The sequence below is a fragment of the Oppia nitens genome, unplaced genomic scaffold, assembly GCF_028296485.1.
Source record: "Oppia nitens isolate AA-2021 unplaced genomic scaffold, nextdenovo-longstitch-racon4-pilon3 scaffold4_pilon_pilon_pilon, whole genome shotgun sequence".
Taxonomy (NCBI): Eukaryota; Metazoa; Arthropoda; class Arachnida; order Sarcoptiformes; family Oppiidae; genus Oppia; species Oppia nitens.
The window spans coordinates 7658853-7678699 of NW_026533232.1; the positions used below are offsets into that span (position 1 = coordinate 7658853).

Here is a 19847-nt window from a genome sequence, read left to right on the forward strand (position 1 = left end):
ACTGATAATAAATTAGGATCGTTAAGTAATAGGTGTGTTGTCTATTATTTATTAATTAACAATATTGATACAGTATTATAAAATAAATATTTTCATTACCAATAATAATTGTAAAGTTAGTAATGGCATAGTAAAAATATTTTCGTAAAAAACATTTTTATTTAAATATTATTGATATCTCGTTCACCTTATTTAGTAACAAATATTAATTAATTTTTTAATAAAAGACATCTGGCATGTATTACATGTATACAAATAATAAAAATACTAATTATTTGAAAATATTTTTAAGCTATAAATTTTTTTGCTTAATTATATTGTTTTTCATTAAATGTTTTGCTAATTATTATTTTTAAATATTAATAAAAGTTGTATATATCAAATCAATACATATAATAATAATAATATATAATAAATTTATATTTCAATAAAAATTAAAATAACAAAAAATAATTATTATTAAATTTATATAACATTCATGTCATTAAAATATAACTAAAGATATATAAACATTATGCAATTCAATAATTTTCAAAACATGGATTTTTTTATAAACAAATTATTATAAAATACAATAAAAACACATCAATCAAATCAATTTGCCTAATCGTTAGTTATTACAAGTATTGCATAATACTTAAAATTTGCATATTTATAATTTTATATACATCAACAAAGACATTGTTATATCTAGCATAACTCAAATTATTTATAATATAAATTATTAATAAAATTTTAATGTTTAAATTTTATTTAAAAACAACATTTAATATATTATAATATATAGAAATATAAATGACAAAAGATAAGACATTTAAGTGATGTGTATTCAGATGGGATGAATCCTTTTTGTGCCCACATTTATGAGATATTTACAGCAATGTGTTAACAATTGTTTGTCACCGGAATATAATTCAGTGTTGACTTCGCGAGTATAGACGTCTAGTCCGTACTGACCCTCTTCAGGAAACTTAATGAATATGGAAACGATGTCGTCTTCAATATCAATGGACACAAACTTTGACAGCTTTTTCTCGTCGATACCATTCTTATGCAATGAAGCCATAAAATCAGTTAATGGTCGAGACATACGAAACTGTATTTCAAGTGTTCGGTCGGCAAATATAAGGGCTTCTTCGTGGGACAACGGGATCAGTCCAAATAGACGGGTACTCTTCAATGGACCCCATTCACCACTGGCACAGTCAGGTAATGGGACCATAACTGTTTGCAAGTCGTCGCAATCAATCTTGAATTTGCAAACACTCTTAAACTTCATGGGCTCTCCTGTGACGTACTCTCGAGGTGTTGTGGCGTTGGCAAAGATATCCATAATAAAAGATCCACTACAGGGTGCGTGCACTCGGAAGGACACCATATTACCCATTACTGACTGCATAACAAATCTTTTGAGTCCAATGCTATCAAATGTATCGCTATCGCGATCGTAAAACTTGAGATTGTAATGAAATATAAGACTGGGTGTCATATTTGTAGGCATTCCTATCCGCACAGTTGCCGCACCCGAATCGTTAGTGTATAAAACTGCTCTCAAGTCATCATCGGTAAAGTAGAGTCCATATCGAAAAAATAATGATCTAACAAACGGTAACTCTTCAAACTCACTGATCGATATGGGAGTCTTGAGGAGCTGCCACTCGGGTTGAAGTGGAAAGAACTCATAGATGAACTCTTTGGGATCCGTTAAGAAGTAATGGTCATCGTATTCATAGCGCAAACTATCGGATTTGCCTTTGCTTCCCGGTTTAGGCACCTCTTTGGCATTAACCAGATGTCTGGCCCCCCAATTGCATTGCACGAAACGCCAGGCGCCCGCAACATACACGGCATTCCATGAGTTTCTGAAACGGTTGTCCTCAAACCGTACTCCCGGCTGATATCCAGCACTTTTTGAATATCCCTTAATAACTACACAATGCAAACCAGCGTAACTGTATGTTTAAAATAAATAAATAAAATAATTAATTATATTCAATGTTAAAAAATAAAATATTTAAATAAAGTAAATTAAATGTTAATTTATGGTAATTTCTATGAATAGTTTCACAATACAAAGTTCATATCCATTTCGCTAATTTACTTAAATTACAGATAATAATAATAATAATAATAATAAAAATATATGGTCACTAACACACTGTAATAATTAGATGAACAATAAATGTCGCAAAACTATAATAACTAAAATAATTATACTTAAAAATTAATCTTAATTATGATTGAGTTTTTTGTAAACAAGGTCTCTTTTGTTTTTTGATAACTAAATGTTTATTAAAATTGTCTTCAAAGTTACCATTTGTTATATTTGTTTAAATAAGTAACTGACTGATTATGTAGTGAGGGTCAGGCTTTCTGTCATTCAAATTAACAACAAATTATTGAAATAAACAAATAGTAATCCTATAATTAAAATTTTCTTTTAATTAATTATTAATTGTCAAGTAATTAAAAGTTTCATACATTTAATTTACAGTAATATATGTGAAATGAATTATTTTAGAGTCCGTAAGTTAAGAGTTTATTTAAATAAAATGTTAAGCAATAAATATTTTTTGTTTGTTTAAAATTGTAAAAAATAATACCTATTTTTTGTTATTTTTAATATTAAATTTTAATTAAATAATATAAAATCTAATTAGATCTATTTAAAATTACTATAACTAATAAAAATATCTAATTAAATATATACTGTATAATGTATATTGGTCATATTGGTCAATACTTGAAGTAAATTATCACACATTTTTCATATTTTCGTGTCGTATAAATAAATTTAATTAAATTAATATTATGATATTGTATAATAACAGATGCTTAACAATGTTAAAACTATCGGGTAATAAGTCATATAATGTAGAATAGGAAGTGGGTTATCATTATTTAAATTATGAAAACAAATGAATTGTTGAGAAAGTGGGCCATGGATTTCATAGGAAAGGTAAGCATAGTTGTGTACTCCGGGAGTGGGGAGAGAAAAGCGACTGTTTTATTGTCATTTGAAGACATTGGCAACAAATATATATATAAGAAAAATATAATTAAGAGATTTCGTGTGAAAACACTTTATTCATTTGACTAATTATTTAAGTGTTAAAACCCAATCATTAATTGAGTGTTCAATACTAGCCTACAGAGCCTCTTAAAGAGCACGTGATAGCTTTCGGTGCCGTGTTTTATGCCGCGGAGTATACCCATTGGTGTGTCGGCAATGATATTGTCGTCAAACTTAATTGTATTCAAATTTTTAACAGTAATCCATCTGAATATAGCTCTGGCCTTCTCTACATCAGTAATACAACTGCCAATCAATAGACGAACCAATTCGGTGAACGTGTGCTGATCTTCTTTGGCCACCTATCAGTGCATTACAATACATATATTTTAATTATATTTTTACTAATTTTAATATATATATATATATATATATATATATATAAATTATATATGACTAACATTAATAGCAATCTGATCCAGCTCTGCAAAAACGTTGGGATCAGAATAAATGTCCATTTTTGATATGACGGGTGGACTGGGAGGTGGCGGTTGGCTCGGGTATGGCATTATTGACGACTCGTCGCTATTCATATAACTTCTTTCATTTGTCTGAAAGAATAACATATAATTTATTGAAAAAAACAATAATTTGTTGAAAAAAAAGAAAAAATTTATTTAAAAAGTTGTGTTAAATAATTGATAAAAAAGTGATGAGCACTGCACTGGTATTTGTTTTTGAAACGACCAGATAATGGATTACCTGCGAGAACTCAGTGAACTTTTCGCTAATCAAATTAATCATTTCTTTGCTCTGTTTGTCGACCAGTTCGGCGGTGGCCTGTCTTTCCTGTTCCAACAGTTTTCTGGTCAGTGACTCCTTTTTGCGGTCCAACTTAACGGTCATATTCTTCTCCAAATCCTCCCTTTCCTTTTGGTGCCGAACTGTTAGTGCTTTTTCCTCGTCATTACTTATCCTTTTCTTTTTGGTGTTCAACTCGTGTTGAAAACGAGATGTTATCCGCTCTAACTCTTTCTCCCATTCCTCCTGTATATGCCATTCAAAAAATAATAAATATTTTAATACATTTTATATGATACACGATGTGTCACTAAATAATTAATATTATATATATATATATTTATTGATTTTAAACCTGAATTTCAGTATTGATATGCTTTTCTTCTTCGGCCCTTTTCTTTGAAAAATTTCTGTAGAGGTCATCCTCTTCTTGTCGGTGTCTCATCTCAAGCGTGCGCTGAGTCTCTGTGTCCTACAATATAACAATAATCATATAATCAAAAAATATTAAATGTTTTATACTATAAATCAATGGACGGACAGGAAGTACTGTATATTGATATTAGTATACAATTAACATAGATTTTTGAAAAACAAAATTACAACAAAAATATTCAATAAAAATTTAGATTGAAATGCGTGAGAAATTTGAATGAAAAATATCATTTGTAATTGAATGCCATTTAGTAACAAATATCACAGTATTAGTGTTGTCAGTGATTGACTATAATTGCATACCTGACCAATACTTTGTATTTTATTTTATTACATTTATACTGTGATGTAAAAAGTTATACATATTTTTGATCAAAATAAATTTTTTCATTCAATACAATAGGAAGTAACATATTTTTAAAATAATTTGTTGATTTCAAATGATTTAAATCAAAACATGTGATTAATAATAAAGATTAATTAAATCTTTATTTAAAAAACAATAGTGAAATTTATTATATATAAATTTAAACTATATCAACCATTAAAAACTCATTTACATTTAATCTATAATACTATTTATTAAAAATGTTATAAAACCTATTATTTTTAACAAAAATATTTATAAAAATTTCAAAATACATTAATAAAAATCTGATTATTATTTGAAATAAATTTAAATGTCAAAATAAGTTGTCCTTAATTTGTTATTATTAAATACAATAAAATAAAAATATTTATCACTTTTCTTATCCTAAGTTTCCATCACTAAAATTGAGGACAAATTAATGTTTAGTTTAGTTTCTCTTCCAATCAAATAAATTCACATACATTTAGATTAAGCATAAATTGTTAGAATAAAAAACTCCAAACTTAATACATATTTAAAGATTATGTAAAATTCATAACATAAATAATATCTAATAATAACATCAAAATGAAAATAAACTCAATGACAATAATAATGATAATAATATCTTTAATCAATATTAAGATTCTTTTGTTGATTTAATGAGTTTATCAACTTTAATGTAATTTTTTCATTGTAGTGTATATACAATATTAAAATGATTACTTTAAATAACTCGTGTGTCATATTGCTATAAACGTATTTATATATATGTTTGTTATTATAATGATAATTTTTGTGTGGAATATATTAAATATAAGTATGAAAATGTTAAAAAGTTTGTTGTACCCTATTTTTGAGTTGTTTTGTATTTAAGTCAACAATTTAAATATGTTTATTTTGTTTTTATAAACTAGCATAAACATTAAATATTTGATACTTTATATGCATATTATAGTAATTTATTATATTTATTTAATAATAATAAAATTCTATTTTTATATAACATTTGACATAAAGTAGAGATTTTAAGAAAACTATATTTATATAAATTTAATAAGAGATAAAAATAAATTTTTTAATAAATATTTTAGAAATGTTTACCTAACTTTATTTAAATAATATTTATCATATTAAATTTGAAGCTAATTTTAAATAATGATTTATTTCAAGTATTGTATATTTATATTTAGTTATCATTAAGAAATTACAAATATTATAATTTAAACAAATACAAAAACTCATAATAACATAAATATATTGGACAAATAAAAATAAAACAATTATGTAATAATTATCTAATGTTAAATAAAAAAAGTACAAATATTACCACTTTTATTACTTTGTTTAAAAAATATAATTATAAACATAAATATACTAAGTTATGGTTATTTAAGTAATACTGAAAATCTTATTACAAAAAATAATAAATCTATTATAATTCATTGATATTCAAGAGAAATATATAAAATTAATTGTAATATTACATAAGGGAAAGTCATAAACAATGTTAGCCAACCAGTCCTCTCACAAAATACACGATTTTGTAATTATTTTTGCATAATATAGTTGTCATATACATAATGTCTTATCGTTTTTTTCTTCATAATACTGTAGTATTATTGAATACATTTTTAAGAGCAAACAATGTATAATAAACTCAGTATATATTAAATAAAAAGTAAACTAAAATCATTTAAACATTTAAAACAAATATTTTCATACTAGTTTATTGCAAAAATTTTATAATAATATATTATAAAAAATAATGTATGTAATTAAAATTAATGTTTAATACTTTTATTGTAAATAAATTATGTTTAGACATAAAACTTTTTTTTTAATAATGATCGGGCTTTTAAAAAATTATATATCAAAATATATTACAATATAATAGCTGTGCTGTCAATCAAAAATATAATTTAAATCCAATATTAAGAGCTTTAAATAAATTTTAAAAAATTATTCTTTATTGATATTTATGATTTATCATTGTTTTGTAAATTTATAAAATTTTATAGTTACTCAACTAAATTTAATCACTTAATCAAGTTTATTGTTTTATTTTATAATAATTAAGATTTGAAAAATAAATTTATTGTTATTATTTAAAATTTAATACAAAAATTATTATAAAACATAAATCTTGTCAAAATTATATTCATTGGTTTTAATAATATGCTGATAAAAATAAGATAAGGAAAAATCAATTGTAAATTTAAAATAAATAAAAAACCTAATTTTTAAAATGTTTGTATTTATTTAAACATTTAGTTTATTAGAATAAGATTAATAAATATAATTAATAATATTTTTTATAAAAAATACATAAATTCACAATTTATAAGAAAATATATAGAAACGTCAATTGCAAATAAAATCATAATGAAAAATTCATGTGATATTATTATTTTTTATTATTTTCTTCAAAAAAGTCATTCATCTTACTTTGGGATTCATACCCAACATAACATATGCATGACTACCAGTGCATAACCAACCGGGCTTTCGTATAACAAAAAATATTAAGATAACTAGTATTTGATGATATAGTGGACCCAAAAATATTCACAATATACTGTATTATACAGTATATAGATATGAATAATATGTTACCAGTGATAGCGTTATCAAACATTTCATGAGAAAATAAGTAATATTATCAAAATATGTTGAGTTTTGATAGATTGCAAATCAATTCATCAACACAACAAAAATATAATAATGAATCGTTATTTAATAGATAAAAGTAAATAAATTATTTAAATAAAAAAAATAATTTAATCGATTATTTACAATATTTATTTTCTTTAAAACTTAATAAAATAATTCATAAGTTTTTTTTAGTATAACTGCTATATAAAAACAACTACAATATGTCTGCATTTAAATAACTAAAATAAAATATAAGACAAAACATTTCCGAGAAAATTACTCAAGTGTTTAAAATTAATGATAATATTTAATAAATACTATTCATTATTATGTTTTAATTTATACGAAACATGCATTTGAGTGCATAAATAGTGGTGACAATGAAATCGTTGACGTCTTTAAATATATATATAATATAAATCTGAATTAGATATCATATTTAAAAGACACGGAAGCATAACATTGAGTTTGAAATATAATGTCGTCAAGTATGACACGATATTGATATACGATATGTTTATATAGCAGTATATAATATACATATATACATGTATCATATAATATACATAATGTATATAGTATGTAATATCATATTGAAATCTACTGTCTTGTTATGGATGGGAGACACAGACACCAAAAATTAAACCATTTTAATGGTCATATCACTCGTTGCCATCAATTAAATTGTTGGCGTGTATTGTTAGCTAAACTAACGATACCCGGAAGGCATAACAAACAAACAATACAAAGGCTTGAGAGGACAACCTGTATATATATATACTGATAGAGTTGAGCTCTAGTTATGTATAGATATAATATAAACGTCTTATTATGTAAAAAAATTAAGACAATAACCATAAAAGCCATACAATACACAGTTTGGCTCTTTATGTCCTACCAATTGACACAACAATCAAATAACAAAATTTTGCGACAAAAGAAAACAACAAAACAATTAAACTGTTATTTATTTAACAAGTCTTTGGTGTTTTGTTAATAAAACTTGTCATAAATGACATAAAATTACAGCTAAAAACCTAGATTTTGTTAAATAGATGTTGAAATAATTTACATTAAATAACAGTATAACAGTGTGAAAATAATCGTAATAATAATACTGATATACAAAATTATGATATTTATTTTTTAAAAGTTAATATTATAGAATATTCATTATATAATTTAATGTTATATAAAATTTACAGTATTTTTAGACTAATTTTCTTAATGGTAATGGTTTTGTTAAACTATGTCAAAATTATTGACAAAATTACTTCACTAAATAATCGTTTATTTAAATATTTGCCTTAATCTCTAAATTAATGTGGGATTTTAGCCAAATAAGCATATATATAGAAATTATTATAAATATAAATACACAATAATATTATATTTGTGCCACATTTCAATAGCACATCAAAACATATCACTTTATATTAATGATTTATTTGTTAATATACGGTATATTAAGGTTTTGAAAGGAAAGTTTGCCTTTAATTTTTTATAAATAGAAAATAAACCTTTTATTAAAATATAGACTAATATATTATTGTATTTATTTATATCTGTATTGTATATTTTAAAAATGTTTTTATAAATACAAATTTTTATGTTTGATAGAAACCTAAAGTTTAGTTCAATAACTTTTATAAAAAAACAATACTTTTTTTCATTCATTCATTGATTATTTTAAAGACTTTTTTTAGTTTAAATAAATTTATTTTGTTTGAAACAATAATATGTTCTCACATGTTATATAAATATCTGTATTTATTAAAAACAATGAAAAAATTATCTCAGTTTAAGAACATGTTTGATGTGTATATAATAATAAATGTTTCAATTTTTTTGGTCGATTTTAGTTTTAAAATAAAAGTTTGTCACTGAAAAGTTAAATACAAATAAATGACTTATAAAAATAGATTTTTAGTTTTTTGATATATCATTATAAAAACATTTTCAATAAAAAATAATACTTTATATAAATAGTTTGCTTCTCAATAATGGGTGGGAAATAAATATTTGAATCTTAATGTATTAATTCTGAGGATGAAAATGATTTTTGAAAAAAACCAATTATAGATATCAGTGCATTGATATACATATATGTTTGATGATTTTGACTTATAATTAGGTCTAACCTAATATAGAAATCCCAATTATAATTTGTCTTTAAAAAATAATATAAAAATTTCATTATAAAAAAACTAAAAACAATTTATTTAAAATTTTATAATAATGTTAGAAAAATTAAAAAAACAAACTAAATATAAAATGATATTTTATGAAATAAAAAATATTAATATAATTGATATATTTTATGATGACTGAATGTATTTCTAGGACATATAATCTGTAGGCAATATCTAATATAATATAATAATTTCAACACTTTTTTCAAATTCACTGTAATTAATATTAAGTCATTTGAGAGCAAAATACTGTATAATTCATTAATAATAATAATGTCAATAATATTCATAATAAAAATCATATAACAAATTAATAAATAAATTAAATAAAAAATCTATTTTGAGAGTCACTGTTAGTCACTCCTGTATTAAAATATAGAGCAAAATCATACAAAACCTCTGTTTAACCCGATTTTTATGTTATGATTTATAAAGTGTTTTTAAATTAAGTTAGTTATAACAAAAATATAATTAATAACTACTTTCAATAATTTAAATTTGATTTTTCTATCCATTAAATCATTGGTTTAGTAAAAAAAAGGACAATAGGGCTAATAAAAAATAACTTATTATAACTATTATCACCATATTATTATTATTATTATAATAAGTTATTGATTAGGCGATAAAAATAACACTAATTTAATATTAATAGAAGTGCTATGCCATAAAATTATATGTAAAAAATAAATAATTTTTTTAACAGTAAATTAATAACAAACAATAACAAAAAAAAAATATATTTAAAATGTATTTAAAATGTATAAATAATTAATTTATATATAACATTATGAAAAAATATATTTTGTTTCGCATATATTTGACTAATATGTGATAAATGATTTTAATGATTATCATTATATTTTAAGAATAATTAAAAAACAATTGACAACAACAACAAAATATCTACTTATACTTAATAGTGGTCCTATTATTATGACATTTCAATTACATATAAAATAATTATCAATAAATAAGATAATAATATTTTGATTAAAAAAACATTTGGAAAATAACAATAAAAATATTGTTTCGGCGTTTGATTTACCAAAACAAAGCCCGTTATCTCCAGAAAATTTTTGTATTCAATACATACCTAACCTTAACATAGCATTTACAGTATAACTCATGTAACACATGAATTAATGCCAAAAACAAGTGAATAGCCTTCAAGTACTTCACTATACAATATAATAAAGTTTATACTTTAGTATTACAAAAGTACAGTATAATAGACATTATAAAGAAGTTTTCAAAACTTTTTCTCTCCCTTTTCCACTCTCTCTCTAAACTAACTGTGCATTCATTCGCTCCATATTTTCCTTTTTAGTAGTTTTGGGGTTATGTCTCACAAAAAATATTAGCTTAGAGTGCGATTTTTTTTGTCGCACCTGTAGCTAAAATCGATAATTTCTTATTGATTTTTAGTAAAATTTTCTTAAAGTCTAAAATAAATTGAATGTAAAACTTACGAGAAATTCGTTGATACGACTTTCGACACCCGTATGTTTGTAGACCTTCTGTAGTCGGGTCTGATTGAGTCCATGTTGTATATGAAGTGCTGATGAATCGAAATGTCCGGCCATGTTTTCCCGATGATGGCTATCGTTGGCCAGTTTGCTATTGTTGAGAGCAGTCTTGATGCCGATTGATTCGGCGTTCAACGTGGCCTTACCGGAGCCTCTGATCTGTTCGTTGACCAGATGATTGGTTTTGGGCACATTCAGGGCCTGTTTGATGCCGACCGATGATCCGTCTAACTTTCCCGGACCTGTCTTAGGCACATGACTTTGACAATAGACCTAATTTGTCGTACAATGAGATGTGAATATAAAACATAAATTAGAAACAAATTGTTTTTGACTATAAATTCAAATAATGAGACAAAAGGAAAGGTAGACAATGTTTGGTAACAGAACTATTGAAACAGTTTTTGTGCACTTTTTTGTCTCTTTTAGTTTACAGAAAGAGCACCGTTAGCTTTGAACAGTCAGTTTCTTGAGGTGTGCATTAAGTTTCTATTGTGTCAATGTGTGGGCTAAACATGATTTAGTTGTGTGGGCTAATAGAGTAATAGTAAAGACATTTAAGTCAAACATAGAAAACAGATTATCGTTTGTATATCTATATAAATATTGGTATACAGTTAGCGATGTTTGTAAAACTCCTACTAATGGATAAAATTATATACATAAATGACTATTAACTTTATATTTATAAAAATAAAGTTTAAATCTACAAACAGTAAATAGTGAGATAAAAAAATTATATTTACAAACACCTGTCCTATTAATTTTTAAACCCTTTCCTAAAAAATTATTCACTTTTTAAAAAGTTTATTATTATTATTCACATTTGATATTCAATTTTGAACAACAATTAAACGCCAATTCGTGTCTATAGTTCTCACAAATAATAACTATATTAATGGTTATCGACAGACACACCACTCCTTTAATATTAAAAACTATTCTCTATTTCTCAAACAAAATTCAATACCATTCACTCAATTAACACATTTCATGCTATACTTCATCAAAATTTCGTGATTCAATAGACGATTGTATCGTAAAATTATTAATAAAGTAATTTAATTATTTTTTATATACAATACTATTATTTTATTTATCAATATCCCTATTATAATAGATATTACATGAACCATGTTTTATGCAGTAAAATACTAAAATTATATACTATGATAATTTATTAAAATAAAAAATCAACGTTTAAAGATTTAATAAATAAAAAATTTAATTTAATCAATACTTAAAAAAACTATAGAAAAACTCTTTATAAATCTTTTAAAACTATAGATATATATTGTATATAAAACTGTTGAATAACGTAAACTAAATTTATTTGACAACTAATTTTGGTTTTAAATATTGATAGAATTTTTAAAAAACAAAATAAAAATAACATATAAATTAATTATTACTATATATTTGATTTGATAGATAGATATAGCAATGACTTTAGCATTAAATTGAGGCAATTAGGCCTTCAGTGTGTATGCCTTTTTGATATATAATCTCAATGTAGTGTTGTTTTGTATGTTTTTTTATCATAACAGTTAATAAGAGACATAAACTCAATGAACTTTTCAATTCATTCATTCATTTATTGTTGTAAAAAGTGATTTTAAATAAGAGTTAAATTTAATAGACTGACAACGTATTGCAAATGCAAATACAAATACAATACAGTAAATTATATGGGCTTTTATTAAATACTAATATAATAGTTTGGGCCATAGACTGTTCACTATTTAATTATAATGAATATTATTATATTCAATGATATTAAGCTTATGTTTATATACAGTTTATGATAAGCAGACACATAAATAATAGATCATCAAATGAGATAAGACACCAGAAAAAAAACTTAAGGACCACTTAATTGTTGTAAAACAAAGCGCATAAAACGAGTATATAATTAAATCATATTTGTTTGGATATAAAAAACTTTTGAATATTTATATTTTAGATTAATGTTTTTTAATGCTATGTGTTGTTTTGAAACTAAATTTTATTTATCGTATCAAATAATAAAAAACAATTATAAGTAATAAACTTCTAATAAATACTGATAACATAACAATTGTTAATAAAAATACAATTGAAAATTATAATTTAAAGTTATAAATTGCAACAAACTAAATAATTGAAAACTATAATAAAACAATATCTGTAAGACAATAATAAATTGAGCAATCTAGTTTTATTAATTATAATTGATTTGACATATTTAAATATTAAAGTCAAATATGTTCTTTTAATTGTACAAAAATACATTTTATATATTAAGATATTTTGATTATACAAATCTAATATATATCTAATTATTAATAAAATTTAAGTATTTACTGTATATATTTATTTGTTGTTAATTTAAATATTTTTCATAATTTTTAAAATACAATATTAGTTTAACAAGATACATAATTAAATTAAACATTTAAAAATGATTTTTTTGTGCTAATAATTTATTAAAATCTAATAAAAGATTAATGATTAAAAACCTTTTTAATGACATATTAATTATCAAAAAAATTTTGAAAACTAAATATATATTTGATAATTATGTTTAAAATAAATTATGATATACTTTATAATTTTGTTTTCAAATAAATTATTATTTACAAATTAAAATATTTTATATTATTAATTTATATCATGTAAAATGTATTAGAAGTTCATAAAATTGTAAAAATTATAATATAATCTCATAATATAATTATAATTATAAAAAATGAAAAACATCAGCATCAATGAAAATATCTAATTATATATATATATAATACAATACATTTTGATAACACTTGTTAAGTTTGGCTATTTAATTTTAAATATATATACTAAATTATTTATATAACATATATTATTATTATAAATTAAAACTGGGAAAATGTCAAATAGTTTTAGTTTAAATCTGATGGATTACCAAATTAATGTAATTTAAACATAAAATATAATTAAATAAATATTAGCAAAATCATATATAACATTAAATTTTTTATTTATTTATGCTAATGTCTTTAAAAATAAAAACTTCATTTAATTAAAAATTATCACACATAGTCTTAATTTTAATGTCAAAAATATAATGTTATTAACATACAGTATTAGTAAAAAATAAATTGTTTATAAATATTTAATTATTTTCAACATGTATTTCAATTTATATAATTTTTTATGCATTATTTTTTCATAATTATGTTCGCATTTTTTGACTTATTGATAAAATTATATTTATTATAGATATAAGATATATTACTTAAAATGTTGTACAAAAGAAAATTTCTTTAACAAGAGTTTAATAACATCAGTGAAAATATTTTTAAAAATCATATTAAAGTACATAATCATTAAAATGTAAAATTTTGTCTTAAAATTACTGATCCATTCATTAGAAATTTTATGGCTTTCAATAATCACTTATATTTTTCTTATAAATTATAAGTTATAATACAAATCTATTGATTGTATAAAACTAAGTTTTCAAATTCACTGCGCGATTGAAGGCCTCACTAATGATAAGTTAGACCCGAATAGACTCTCAATTCGATGTAATAAATAACTCATTAAAAGAAAACATAAATTTATTTTATTTTTATATTTTTGAAAAAATAGTTTTTAACAAAAAAGCGTATAAATCTCTAAAAGATATCTTAATTCATTTTAATAATATATTTTATGAGATTTATTGGAAATTTAGTCAACAATTTATTTATTATATACATTTATTAACTGAAAAAAACCTTAATGTAATTTTTACAAACTTTGTAGTTTGTAAAGCTAAACATTTTTGTTTTTTGTGCACAAACTAAATTATTTAAATTTATATATCAATATATTATATATCAATCAAATTATATATAATATATGTACAATTTTCATAACAATTATAAAATATTTTGTAAAAATCAGTGAATATATGCTTTAGTCATATGTTAATTAATTTTGCTGATATTTTTAGTTTAAAATAATTACGTTTAAAATGTGTTTAAAATGTCTAATTTAAAGTTTATTAAGCTATAAATCATTTACCATATTTTTATAAAATCAAATTTTATATACTTTAGATTTAATAAAACCCTTCACGAAAGCAAACCATAAATATTATAAAATTGCAAAATATAGTAAAGTACTATAAATACAGTATAAATATAATAATATTACTAATAAGTGCAATAATAATATTGCAATTATAATAATGTTTAATAATATTTGCATATACTGTATAAGATAACAAAAATGTTGTTATTTTATGATTAAAATTATTTTAAAACTTTATTTCAAAAATAAACTTTTCAGAGCACATCATAATTATAAATGTAATGTTTATATACAGTTTAATACGATAGTACAATGTTATGAATTGCAATAGTCTAGCAGGTGATCCCATTAATTTTTAGATCGTTTCTCAAAATTTAAATTACATTTTTAGTCAAAATAAATTATTTTAAATATTTATATAAAAATCTCATTTTGAAATATTCAAAATATTACATATTATATGATATATAATGTATATATTGACACAAAATGTCAAACACACCTAATATAGTTACGAGTCATGAGATTGTATAAGAAATGTTCACAACAGTGCGATAATAAGTTTGGCACCAATTGTTGAGTCTATCAGTCGAGGAAAAAAAGATATATTTTTGATGAAATAATGACAACGAGAAAGAAAAGTCATAATTTTCTGATGAGAATCGGATTTAAGACATATATTTCTTATCATTTTTTTTGACTGCATTATTGGTTTCTATCCATTAGTTATTATATTGTTTTACAAACATATAATTGTAATGTAAAATATTTGTTATAACATTTCAAACGAACAAATCAAATAAAACAAATCCAATCCAAGGACTTATTCAATAAATATGTGACCCCAGGGTTGGTTGGCTTTACATAATTGGCTTTAATATTAGTCTTATTATAACAAGAAAGTTGTGCCTCAAAGGTCTCTCTTTTTCCCAAAACTCTCATTGAAATCATATAAACATTTTTTCGGATGAACTGAATTCCAGCCAAAAGTTGGTGAAGTTTAGAAAAAGTGATTATTATTGTATAATATTTTCATTTTTACACCCATACCTATCCCTCAAAACTACCAGTGCTTCTAATATGATGTGTTTTAATAACTGTATTGTAAATTCAATTAAGAATTGCACTGTGAGAATGATACAAAAAAATTGGCAAAAATTTTAATTAAATAAATTAAATACAATTGTATTAATTAAATGATTTAATACTAATACAGTATTTTAATACTAATATCGTATTATACAGTAGTTATATAAATAGCAATAAAAATTTGGTTAAATAATGTGCTGAATATTAATGAAATAATTTCTAAAAATAATTATTTGATTGTCAAATTTAAAATTTCATTCAGTTATTTATTATATAATAAAAATCCCTATAAAATAAATTGTAATTTCCGCTCAAATAATATATCCAAACAAATCAATTGTGTGTTTCATTTTTTGTTTGTTATTGAAATTCAAATAATAACAATACAATAATTATTCTCTAATATTTAGCCCTGAAATCACATTTTTTATTATTATATTTACTTAAATATGATTTATTTAAATAAAATAAATAAGTGTTTTAACGTATATTTATTAATAATACAATAAAAAATAAATAATAGTTAATTTGCGTTAAAATTCTAAAACAAAGATAAAGCCATGAGAAGCTAATTTGTTAATAAAAATTAAAATAAAAGTTTGCAAAATAAAATAAAAATAATATATACATTTATATTGCATATATAATAGTAAATAAATTGATATGAAAGATATATTTTTATGAGATTATTAGAGTGTATATTAAATTAAGATTTTTGTATATTAACAATATATTAAAAAATGTTAATCAAGTTTTATGTGAAATAATAAATTATAATATTTTTACTTTCTTAATGAAATCAAATTTATGATTTTTGTGTCAAAACCAAAAACAAAAATAAATATTTGTTACAAATTGAGAGGTGATTTTATTTCCGGTCTCAAACATAGAGTTTTTCAAACATTTATATTACAGTATATATTGTTAATAAAAAATTGTGAGTACAGTGAACTTGAAGTGAAACCGATGTAATTCACAACTAATGTAAGCCAATGAACAAAATTTTACTTTTCGTGCTTTAAATACAATACAAATCATAAATACAATTATTGTATTCATCATATAAATTGAAAACAATCCTTAAATGTTTTATTATTATTATTATTATTATATTTTTATTAGTTTGGAAACGTTAACTTAAATAATAATAATATCAGAAATATATACACTATATGAATGTTAGTAATTTAAATTTTTAAAACAAAACCAAAATAATTATTTTAAAGTTTTTTGCAAACAATTTTTCATGATTTAAAAAAAAGTAATTCCTGTTTTTATTTATTATTAGAGAAATTTACAAATTATTACCGATAGCTAAGTTTTGTACATTTACAACACATTGGAATTTATAATAAAACAAATATATAAATATATTTTTTTAAACTACAAATATTTCCAATTTATTACAATTTTTAATATTATGGATATTTTTAAACTTTTAAAAAACTTTTTTTTCAAAAGGTCGATAGAAAAATAATTTATTTATAACTGTTTATGTCGTTTTTGTAGATTATATATATATACACAGTATTAATAAAGTTACCAATATTTAGAGGTATATTTAGAAATAAACAATTTAATGAAATGCCTGTTTTATAACTGTTTTTTGGTAATGAATATATTTATCAAAATGAAATAAAGTGTCAAATGTTTGCTGAAGTGTTACCAATCGTTTGATTAATCAGTTTTCAATACATAACAGTTTATATTCAAAATTCAAAAACTGAGTTCAAATATAACATTCAATATTTAATTCTAAATTCAATAAAATATATAATTGTTTTTAAAAAATTATTTCAAACTTTAAAATATTATATAATATAATTTACTACATTTATTTTTGGCTAATTAATTATATCGCGTTTTTATGAACATAAATAATAAATATTTTGTAAAATACTATATATTTATAGAAAAAAACAAAAATTCGAAAATAAATTAAATATAAATAATATAATAGTAATTAGTAAAAGCTATATATTAACGTATATATATATATATATATATATTAATTAAAAGTTTATATTATAAGTAAAGCTGTTAACTTAAAAACACAAATCTTCTTATATAAAGGTTTCTAAAAAATCAAGGTTTACTGTAATAATTTTTTTTACATAAATAATAATTTAAATTTTGAATTTTATAATGATATTAGGATTAAATTCTATCTATGATTTAACACCTAAACAACAATAATCTAAATTATTTTAAGATAAATTTCTGTATAATTTATTAATACCAGTATTAATTAAAACAAGATAGGGTTTAACACTGATATAAATTTATATATATGATCTTGGTCAATTATTATTAGTTATCAATAATAAAAGTCACAAATTAAGGATGTTTTAATTAAAAGTATAATATTTTAATAATAATAATAATAAAGTTATAGATGAAGACATACCTGTTTGTCGTCCTGGTTCTGTTGGTTATTATAATATGTTTTAAGTGTCAATTTGGTGCCACAAACGTGACATTTGAAACAGTTGTGGTGATAGAAAGTGAAGTCCTTGAGTGGACCAATCTTTTCGGCCGAATAGACGACATGTGAGCACCGGTTACACACATTCTCATAGGATGTGCTATTGAAACGCCGCACAAGACTTATAACAGTTGACATCATCACCTGTTGATCGGACAGTTGTAACACATTTACTCAATAGTTTCAAATATCTATTGATAAGTTAGTCCAACAGTCAATGACTATGAATGACAAACAATTAGTGACTTAATATTGATAGTCACTTCCGGTGCCGAATAATAAGGTAATTAATTGTTTATGTAATTAGCGTAGTATTGGTTAGTAAGGGATGTGATGATCAGTCAGTGATGAATGCAATGATAACTTTCAACATTAGTTTTTATAGTTGACTCTCTCTTATATATAACTATCAATATATGTTATGTTAGCGTCAATTGAGAGTCAAAATGCAAAGCAGTATTGAATTGAATGGAGAAAAGTTTGCATCAATTCATATGAAAATTGATTTATAATCATATGATTGAAAGGCATTTACAATAAGCGCTGTTATGTTGAGTAGTTGTGGTGAGAGTTGTCGTGATATAAGTAACATCCAAAATGAGGACTCGACTCACACAACACCGTCTCAAGAGCACAGACCTAATGGTTCGGCCATTTTAGTGATCGGATGAGTGGAACTACAGGTAAGTTCTCTGGAGTTGTTCTCAGACACTATCAGTACAACTATTGGTAAGAGACTACTCGTCACTGCACTCAATACAAGCATAACATTTGCTTACATAAGCCTTAAACAAGTGACTCATGAATCCCAGTGCTTAGGTTTGAGGTAAGGGCTGCTGTACTCTTAGCGCTCAACTCTAGTGAACCGGTGGCCAAGCGTTGCACTCATAGCAGCTATAGTCCCCCAAAACATACCATACAATTGCCTTTCATACCATTATATAAGTCTTATTCAACTCTAACAAATCAAAACGCTTAGAGCCTCCAGCAATTGCACAGGCATTACACCTGAAGGTATGGCAGCTATACTACCATTATTACTACAATAGTGTACTGTATGTACAGTTTAGGGGGAGTCAACATTCAGGTATGTCTATGAGCTATATGTTCATCGAATACTACAATCAAACTAAACCATTCATACATTTAAAAGTAGGAAAGAGAGAGAGAGAGAGAGAGAGAGAGAGAGAGAGAGAGAGAGAGAGAGAGAGAGAGAGAGAGAGAGAGAGAGAGATTATATCTAAGTATATCACTAAAAGAAAAT

General features: G+C 22.8%; 1 protein-coding gene across 1 annotated transcript; it reads right to left on the reverse strand.

The window, feature by feature from the left end:
- Positions 1 to 828: 828 nt before the first annotated feature.
- LOC128959659 (hillarin-like) lies at positions 829 to 18860 on the reverse strand. The gene is made up of 7 exons (XM_054305662.1): positions 18506 to 18860; positions 10918 to 11247; positions 4170 to 4286; positions 3776 to 4060; positions 3475 to 3624; positions 3149 to 3375; positions 829 to 1952 (listed from the first exon to the last, which is right to left on the reverse strand). The coding sequence occupies exons 1-7, from the start codon at positions 18722 to 18724 to the stop codon at positions 830 to 832; spliced, it is 2451 nt and encodes an 816-aa protein (XP_054161637.1). The 5' UTR covers positions 18725 to 18860; the 3' UTR covers position 829.
- Between the last annotated feature and the right edge of the window lie 987 nt (positions 18861 to 19847).